Source organism: Panicum hallii, chromosome 1 (genome assembly GCF_002211085.1).
Source record: "Panicum hallii strain FIL2 chromosome 1, PHallii_v3.1, whole genome shotgun sequence".
Classification (NCBI taxonomy): Eukaryota; Viridiplantae; Streptophyta; class Magnoliopsida; order Poales; family Poaceae; genus Panicum; species Panicum hallii.
The window spans coordinates 52,664,737-52,674,582 of record NC_038042.1 but is presented as its reverse complement, the minus strand read 5'-3'; the positions used below and the strand labels follow the sequence as shown (position 1 = coordinate 52,674,582).

At 47.3% G+C, this 9,846-nt stretch overlaps 1 protein-coding gene across 10 annotated transcripts; it reads left to right on the top strand.

Moving 5' to 3' along the window:
- Window positions 1-182: 182 nt before the first annotated feature.
- Window positions 183-5,291, top strand: LOC112887177 (50S ribosomal protein L18). Of its 10 annotated transcripts, XR_003227519.1 has the most exons (7): window positions 183-464; window positions 582-992; window positions 1,154-1,304; window positions 2,373-2,971; window positions 4,048-4,154; window positions 4,903-4,955; window positions 5,029-5,291. XR_003227519.1 is itself a non-coding variant. In XM_025953287.1 (2 exons), exons 1-2 carry the CDS (start codon window positions 291-293, stop codon window positions 978-980), a joined length of 573 nt encoding a protein of 190 aa, XP_025809072.1. In that variant the 5' UTR covers window positions 188-290; the 3' UTR covers window positions 981-1,112. The 10 variants fall into 10 exon arrangements, 2 of the variants coding, with proteins under 2 accessions (XP_025809072.1, XP_025809110.1); XR_003227521.1 differs by lacking the exon at window positions 2,373-2,971 and having other exon boundaries at window positions 4,915-4,955; XR_003227518.1 differs by lacking the exon at window positions 2,373-2,971.
- Window positions 5,292-9,846: the final 4,555 nt, after the last annotated feature.

The window sequence follows — 9,846 nt, the reverse complement described above, 5'->3', positions numbered from 1 at the left end:
TAGCCTGTTTTGAATTAAAAAAGAGAGAGAGCTCCAGTTAGAATTTAGAAATTTATCTATGCTAGTGTGATCAACTCCTTATCATACACTAATTTCTCGTTGAGAAATCGATGCTGTTGCTGGTTTTAGTTGCTGCTGATATGTTCAGCTGTTCAGCGGCCGCAGCTATTTCTCTGATCGAAGAGAAAGTGTCAAAACCGAGCAACGCGCCAGTCCGCCTGAATTCTGGATAAGACGGCCTCCGGCAAAAACCCTCCCGTTCGGCTGCCTCACCCCTCCCCAACGCTGCCATGGCCTCGCTCCACCCCGCGACGGCCACGCCGCCACCGCGCCACTCCCTCGCGCCCTCTCTCCGCGCGTCTTCACTCTCGTGGTCCGCCTCCATCGCCGTCTCCCGCATCCTGCCGCCCCCTCGACTCGAGCTCCACTCGCCGGCGCCGGCTCACGGGCCCGGCAACCGCCAGGTTCGAGCCCTCTTATTAGCCCCCCTTCTCTCTCGCGCACACCGCCGCACGTCGATTCGATTCGTTGCCGCGATGATGTCCCGGCGCTGTTCTAACCCACCTCCGACCCCGCCGCAGCAGAACCTGTTGGTGTGCGCGGCGTGGACGCGGCGGTCGCGCGGGGAGGCGGAGCAGCGGCCGAACCGCAAGTCGTGGAAGCAGCGCACGGACATGTACATGCGCCCCTTCCTGCTCAACGTCTTCTTCTCCAAGCGCTTCGTGCACGCCAAGGTCATGCACAGGGGCACCAGCAAGGTCATCGCCGTCGCCACCACCAACGCCAAGGACCTCCGCCTCACGCTGCCGTCCCTCGTCGACGACAACGCCTGCAGGACCATCGGGAGGCTCATCGCCGAGCGGTCCATGGACGCCGACGTCTTCGCCCTGGCCTACGAGCCCAAGAAAAACGAGCGGATCGAGGGCAAGCTCGGGATCATAATCGATACGATTAAGGAGCATGGTATCATCTTCGTCTAGGCAAGTTTCAGGGTAGGGGCAGTGCTGTTGTGTGTTAGTTTCGATTCCTATTACATGGAAATTGTTTCCTTATTGACTACTAAAAATATATATAACATGAAAGGTCTTAGACCTGTTTCTCGGTTGACATAACTGTAAAATGTTTGATCACCATTCACCACTCCGTTTTCCAGATTGACTTGCACCCTTGCATAACAATCCGTCAAATGAAAAGTACGAGTTGCCAGTAACAATCTGAAGACAAAGTAATCCAGTGATTGATCCCATTTTGCTTCAAATTTAAGTACCCAACTACTTAATTCCATCATCCTTGAGTACTTACAGGTGAGATAACAGTAAGTTTTATTGTGTAATATTGGTTACTGATAGTGTTTCAAACTTCAGAGGATAAGAATACATGGTTTTGCTAGGAAGTTGGAGTTATGCACAAGTTATGACTCTGTAAAATGGTTTCCTTTCCCTCTCTTGTTCTTCATTAGATAGCTGATGTATGTCCTCCAGGAGCTGTATTGTTCATTCTCTTCAAATAATAATTGAATAGTTCCACCAGATGTTGAGAGATTCATTGCACGGTAGTTATGTTCACCTGTTGGATAGCTGAACTCTTCTCCTTCGCCTTGTTCATGGAAAATTACATCTGGAAGAAAATGGAGGTAAATGGTACAATAAGAGAAATGAGATTACGACAACAATTTGTTGAGAGGAAATGACAATGACTCACAGTTCTAGCACTTTACTCATCTTTGATACCTTCCTGCTCAACAAACTGGAAGTAACATAGTTCTAGATCTGCTTTTTTTGAACTGTATCATCTAGATCTTTTGAGTTTGTTTGTCTCTGTCATATCATTGTACTGTGTTGGAATATTTCCTCAACGGTGAGTGATGCAAATTATCTATTTATAAAGTGCTCATCATCATTTCTTCTTGACCTTAGTATGTATTATATTTGTTTCTGTATAAGATACATTAATAGATCTCATTTAATACTCACATTTTTCAGAGGTTCTGAAACGACTCTTCTTGCCTAATGTTAGGATTATATTGTCATACTTGCACTGCACAGAAACCATCCTGGTATGAAACCTTCCTGCATGGAGGCATAAATGAATCTACTTAATTGTTTTCCCCAAACTCTATTCTATTAGTGGAAATGTAGTATAATGGGGCGAAATCAGTCATTGGTGAATTAATTGTCTATACCCTTGGGTGTCCGAACAAGAAGTATGGCATCTTTCTGGCTGTTCATGTGGCCTTCAAAGGAATAGTTGCTTATTGTCCGCATCTTAAGGCCGTCAACCCCTCTTAGGCCTGCAGCAGCAAGAACCATGATTTCATATTATTATATGTTTTAACTGGAAGAAAGGAGCTGATATGGTTCTTGATCTTACAGGCTGCTGCACTAGTAGTCAGTGTGAGCAAATCTCCCAGTGCTCTAGTCTCTAATCCCATGTTGATGACTGATGAAACCTGTTCCTTGCTAGCTCCGGAAGATTTTGCAGCCTCAGCACATGAGGCTGCCACCAGTGCTGCAGCTGAAGTAATTGCTGCACGCATCTTCATATCAGTGTCTTCTCTCCTGTCAGTCATGGCAATGCTACTCAGATTGTTTGACCCAAATGAGCAATTTCCAATAGTCCCTGCAACTACTGTGGATAGTCTTGCAACTGAGAGGGCTGCATGCATCTGGGCAGTTCGGAGTCTTTTATCCTCTCTATTACTTCCATATCCCCTCTGCATTATGTTCAATAGCTTGGCTTTCAACCATTCTGCCACTGGGGCCACGATCATCTGGAGAACATTATATGTGTCAATGGCAAAATAGAAAGCCTGCTTATCTTTGAGAAGTCCTGTCTTTGCTTACACAATTTGTGTTCCCGGTCTTGTATTTCTGAAACCTTGTGTGGTGAACATTTCCGCTCGATAGTAGAGCCTGTTGGAGAATCTATCGGATCAGGTCTACAAACATCTACAATATGCATTTAATCATTGGTATTTGATTTTACCCTAATTTCATCCACCCTTTGTTTGATCTCTTCATCGATATTGAGCATGCTGTTCCCATCATCATCCTTGCACATATCCAGTGTACCATTCCCAGAGAATGCACTTATACTCTAAGAAACACAGCACAATCACTTTATGATACTTATCCCGTGAAATATAATGGCTACTGGACAGATATCATATCAAATGAAATAATTCTATCCCATTTTGACATCTCAACTATCTTGTTTTAGTATAATGTGATAGAGCATCTTACTCTGCATTCTAGGCTTTTTTGCAAATCAGTAAAGCAAGCACTGTTAGAATACACTGTGGGCCATAAGATGATTAATTCCATGTTTGACCGTTATAGGATAAATTGCAAGCTTTTGGATATGTTTGGCAGTTCACAATTGATAGGTTATTTCACTTGAATGAGCATTTTTTTTTTCTTTAGAAAAGCTCATTTTGTTGCACCAATAGTTATCTTTTTCTCGTTGTTAGTGCTTGGTAACGGAAATAATTTGGATATATGCAATCATAAACTAAAGTATTGTAGTATGCAATAGTGTTTCGGATGAAATAATTGAAGGTTACTGGTACCATGGAGCATGACTTGGTATCATATCATGTGGGTTGATTAATGTGAAAATTGCACTGTACTGTATTTCAATCTTCCATAGAACATGCATGGTCCCTATTGAGCAGTATTGGACCACGTGTGCTTTTTGGTAGATATGACGAATGCTTAATTTTACAAGTTGAAATAGAGCATCGGACTACTAGGCACATAGGGATGGTTGCTGGCTTGATATACTTACATTTACAGACAGCAGATAAAAAATTTCAGCAGAAGATAAGCTTTGGGATCTAGAATGAAGCTCTGCAGTTTGTAGACGATTCTCTGTTTCCTCTTGTTCAGAATATTCTGAATCTTTAGGAATTTTTCTGTACACTTCCAGGCCTCTTTGCTCATTCAACTTTCGTTGCCATCCTTCCTGCCACGAAACATGATTATGTTACATTAATTTAGATGCTTATATCATTCCTAATTGGTTAACTTTTTTTAAATCTTGCCGCAGAATGGTGGAGAACACCAGCAATTTGACTTGGAGATCCTTACAATCTGTCATTGATGTGGGAAAAGTAGACATTCTTTTTTGAAGAAAAAAAGTAGACATTCTAACTGGTGAGGTCAAAGCACAGATTGCTCACCTTAGGATCGACCCTTGAGATACCAATCTGGGATAGAGTTCGTCCAAATTTTACCATTTGCCCCATTTGCTGATGATATGAAGTTTCCTGTGAACGTGGAAATCTGAAAGTAGCTCAATTACAACTCTTTAAAAGATCAGACATTTTTTAGAATCACAAAGCCAGCTTTGGGAAATCTATAAGTGCAAATATTTGTGCATATCATGCATTTCATATTACAAGAAATTGCCATTGGCTTATTACTATGGAATGCTGAAATTAGCAAGCAATGGTGTAAAGGACCTCACTTTAATTATATTTATGACATACAGTTGAATGTAAATTAATCAAGAAAATGCATGCATATATGCTAGATTTCAGTTTGTGTGTTATTTCACAAAACATGGAGCCCCACAAGACCTCGTGGAGATGCTTGTCCAATGAAAATGAAAAACGCTGTTCTATGATTGACTAAAAAAACATCAATGTTGAAAGAAGCAACATAAGAAACTGAAACGTCTTCAAATACGCTTTGATATGACTAGTAATCAGTGCGTATGCTTACTCAAAAGGGAAGGGTATTCTTACTCAAAAGGGTAGGCCTGGGTGTGATGAACCCTCTTAGCTGCTGATGACTTCTTCATGCCCTTATATATGTTCTATATATAGATGTTATTTTTAAAGAATCACAAGATGTGGTTGAAACTTAAGAATGGTTTCCTCCTTTTCCGATGGAGTGTCAGCGGATTCTCCAGCAGTATGCCTTCATCGGAGTTAGCAACCATCTGTGGACTTGGTAAGCTATTCGATCTGTTCTTGATTTAAATAGAGTTTTTCAGCTTCTCTGATTGTGATTTTGTGTCATATAGAAGATGTCGGCTACGATGGTGGGGTTCCTAAACTAGTGATATCTTCTTGTGGCTTGAAATGTGACATCACATCGACTGAGAAATTCTAACCAACCTTGGCAAGTGATTGGGCAAGGATTTTCCAAGTTTTCATATACAAAACATACTCTATAATCTATTGTTCTCACTTGCTTGAAATTTATTACTCAGACAAGGTTTTGATGCATGACTAAGTTTGGAAATTGTCATTTGCACCTAGTTTTGAAAACTGTGATTCAACTTAAGTGTCTTCATTTGATTTTGTTACATGAATTCTTGTGCTATGACGCATTGCATCTTTGTGCCTGAAAAGTTCATTTGCCGTTACTTGACGGGTAAGTCAGTGTGGAACGGTGTAACCTATGTATGATCATGCCCCTGTTTGTCACGGGGATTGATAAAGTGTTGCATTATCATAGCATATGATCCTGTGCCTATCTATTTTCTAATCAATGATCATATCCTGGTACCATTATTGATGGGGACCATGAAGTTTGATATTTGCTTCAGTCCAAGTGTTACTAAGAAAGCAATTTTGGATCGGCTGACCCCTGGTTTGAGCGCAAGCTGTCCCATTTGAGTTTTTACATATCCTGTAGGCATTGCCGGGGTTTTCTTCCTTTGAGACTCTTTGAAGCGTTTCTGGTGAAATGTTTTTCCTCTTCCTTATTAGAGGTGTGCGGGGGGAATCCTTTACTGCATCACTGCTTTGTATTCTCTACACTCTAAACATCCTAGTTTTTCTGATGTTCTATTTGCCGCTGCTGACTTCGCTGTTACCATGTACAGCCATATCAGTTGTTTCAGTCCTCGGATATTGGAGTTAAAATGATCCAGCCGAGCAATCGAGCATGCTAAGGTTCGAGGACTGGTAGCTTCTTGTAACCGGGTATGTTTCCATCTTCCTCGTGATGTAACTGGAGCTCAACGTTTGCAGTTCCATCTCCAGGTGAGTCTCGATCTTTGCCATCCATCCATCCCAAGTTCTTAACTACGAGGGCGATTGTCAGTAGCCGTAAAAATAATCTGGCGGACCTGTATGCCCATGGAAACTGTGAAACTGGGCCCAAGGTCAAGAGACAGGCCGTCAAACACTGGCTGCTTGATTGAGAAGAGCCCAGCAGGAGCATCGGCAGGGCTTGGCTGGCACTTGGCATGCCGACGGTGGCCGAACCGGGCGCCTTGTTGCACCCCACTTCGACCGTTGCCGCCGCAATGCATAGAGGTGTGAGGTGTCCGTGGTGACCCCCTGTCTCATTGTTTGCTTCCAAAGTTCCACCCCGACCCACGCGCGATGCGCCCGCAGCCGGCGGGCGACGTCTCCTCTCCTCCCTTTGGTCCTGGCATGCCCCGCGGCTGCGGAAGTTGCCAATGGCGTGTCATCTCCGCGCATCACGGCAGCCATCACTCGTCAGTCTACTGGACTTCGGCATTCACCGTGCCAGTGAGGCAATTGGCACGCACCACTACCTCCTCCGCTGCAACGATTTCCCGAGGGCGCGCGAGGGAGGCGAATCTGACCGGATCCACGGCGCTCGCTCTGTGGCAGGGCCGTGACGGGCGGATTGCCGTGCCCCTAGAGCGACTGCATCTATCAATTCGTTTCTCCCCCTTTCTGCAAGGTTGAAGGAACGGCTTTCAGAGCTGACCCTGGCAACGACCAACGGGCGGAACAGAAATTCAGAATGGTTCCCAGAGGATTAAATGTTCGGCTGAATCCTCACGTTCCGAGCATGCAGTGCAGAAGATAACGAGCATTGCTGTCTCGCCCATCTCCTTTAAAAATGATTCTTTTATAGGGAATTTAAAAATGAAGCTGATGCCTTGCCGCCACCTGATATCTCGGCAGGTGACGTGGCCACTGAGCGACCTGGTCAACCCTTCCTGTTTAATAATCCGAGAAGCTGACGCGCTGCATCCGCGTGCAGCTGCGTCGCCAAATCCCGATCGTGATAGACACACAATAATCGCCACGGTTCAACCGACGCGATTATTTTTCTCCCCATCAGGGGTTGATAAAAAATGTTGCGATGGCGACGCTTGCTTTGCCTTGTCCGTTTCCTTGCCAGTATGAACCGAGCAACGCGAGATGCGTGCGCCCCGGCGCCGGCGACGTCCGCTTCCGTAAACAGAGGCAGCAGCGCACACTTGTAACTTTCAACCCTACCGCCGCCGGGGATAAGGAAGAGCTGTCAGCCTGTCGCCGCTTTGATCTTTCCACGGCCTTGACGGGATCAGCAGGCAGGCAGGCCGCGCCGCTGCGTTTCGTTTCCCTCGTCGCCCTGTCGCGCGCGGCGCGGCGAAGCTTCGGGAGGTCGCGGTGGCGTGCGCTCGCGCGTGCTTGCGACGAGCACGGCAGGCCGGGAGCACAAGGAACCCGGCGGGGGCGGACGCGAGACCGCCGCCGCGCCGCTTACGCTTTCCCGTGTGCGCGACGGCGACGGCCGATGACGCCTCCCTGCCCGGGGACGGACGGGACGAGGACGAAATGCCAAGTCGCGGACATGATAGGTCGCGCGCCGGCCCGTGAATGGAGCAGCTACCTTCTGGAGATCGGGTACATGACGCGATCGAGCTCCGTGCATCTTCTTCTTCGGTTTCTATGCTCGTAGAATGGATCCTGGGCCGGGCGTGCAGGCAGTCGGGGGGCTATTTCTCTGCAGCCACGGTGGTCAATTCAGTTCAGCGAGCGGACAGTTCTGTGCGGTGCAGAAACTAGGGAATCCTGCACTGAATATCCCGCTGACGAAAAAGCCTGGAAATGTTGCGTGGTATCGAAATACACGCGTGGTCGCCTCGTCGGCGAAAGATCCAGACCGTTGGCCCTACTAAGAGATTTTTTTGGCACAGCTTCGAGAAGAGTTTCAAAAATGCTAAAAGGGGTATTTTTCCAGCAGTTTTATCCATAAAGTATCTGGTGAAGTTATTTTCAGCTTACACTAGGGAGGAGAAGCCGAAAATTGTAGCTTCGTCCAGCTTCTCCCGCAGATCCATGATTTGCCAAATAATTTTAAAAATAACTTCAGCTTCACCAAAGAAGCTACTTCACTGGAGAAGCTGCTTTAGAAGCCATTTAGGAGAAGCTGAAGTTATGCCAAACGAAATATAAAAAGCTCAATTAATCGTGCGGTTCCCAGCTGGTAGATGAGTAGTCTGTTCTAGTAGATGCAAATAGCAAGTGACACTGAGTAGTGACTCGCAAAAAAACAAGTGACACTGAATAGTGAATAGTGCGTGTTGGTGCAGCTGATCCTTTCGTTTTGCGAAGATAGTACGGCCGATCCTAATGGATTAAATTTCTAGATTTGGACATATTCTGAAGAGATGGCGGAAGTGTAACAGCCAGTATGCCCTAACAACCCTGCCCGTGTTTATATGCATGCATGAACAAAAGGGTAAGAAAAAGGTCCTACATTTTATGAATGGGACCATTCTGAGTCCGAGGCGAAGGGAATTTGACCCAATCCAAACCAGACAGGACCAGGCCAACGCCGAAACCTACTATACCACCCATCAACTCATCATGATGAGGTCTTGTCGGCGCCTCACCCAACCCGGAAGCCGGAGGTCGTCCAGGTCCAAAGGACCAAAGGGCGTCGAGCTATGCACAGGGCACAGCATCCGGCATCCCCCTCTACGTGAGCACATGACTACACGCATGCCTGAAGCTAGGCGTCTCCCCCGCCTCGTCCACGACTGGCACCCACCGGTTCCCGCTTCGCCTTCCTCCATCAGCGCCAAGACCAGCAGCCCCGGCTTTCTAGAAGAACAAGCAACCAAGGTCGATCGCTCGCTCTGGGCTGAGCCTTGGGACTGAAGAGTCCGCTGTACCCTCGAACCAAATCCGTGGAGAAAACGCGAGGTGTTCGTACGCGCGCCGCCGCGCACGAGAGCACGTACGGCTCCGTGGGCGGAGCAGCTTCTTCTGGAGATCCCAGTACATGACGCGAGGCCCGTGCGGTGGGAACTGCGAGCCGAAACCAACCGTGCGGACTGTGGTGCAGCGCATCTTCATCGACTTGAATGCGCGCGTGTACGATGGATTCTGGGTCGGGGTCTACTAGTCAAATAGTATGCTAGATGGGCAAGCGACAATTCTGCGGCGCAGCTGAAACCAGAGAATCACTCGAGTATCTCAGTGAGGAAGAAGCATGGAAGTATCGCTGCATGCTTGGCAGTTCCAAAATGACAAAATACGCACGTGGTCGTCGGCGAAGATCCAACGTAGTCGTGGGGCCATCTCTGGCACCCAAAGTCCTCTATGCTCCCGACAAGGCCCCAGGTGTAAGTAGCAAGTGGCACTTCAATGGCACGATAAAAATTTCTGGATTGGGGGCTCATCGGCCATCGCTGCATGGGAGCGTAGAGAAACCAGGACACTGTATTTCTGGCTAACTTATTTCGTGGCTGCTTTTGACCTGCAGGAGTATCTGTTTTAGGCATGCCATGGCGGCTCATCTACGTGCGTGCACGGGAAGGGCAAACGTGCCAAATTAAACACACCTTTTTCCTATCAGATTTGCCCCGGTAGTCGCTGTTGCAATCCAAATCCACCACGTTGCCACGGCACACCACACCAGTGGCCACACGCCCACACCACAAGCACAAACCAGGAAGTTGGGGCCGTCCGAGTCCAGGTCAAAGGGAACTCGACCCAATCCAATGCAGTCCAGGGCTCCAGGCGCAGGCAACGCCGAATCTACCACCACCCAGCCACGAAGTCATGATTGAGGTCTCGTCGGCTCACCCAACACCACCGGGGGTCCAACACTCCAACCAAAGCCACAGAAGCGAACGGAA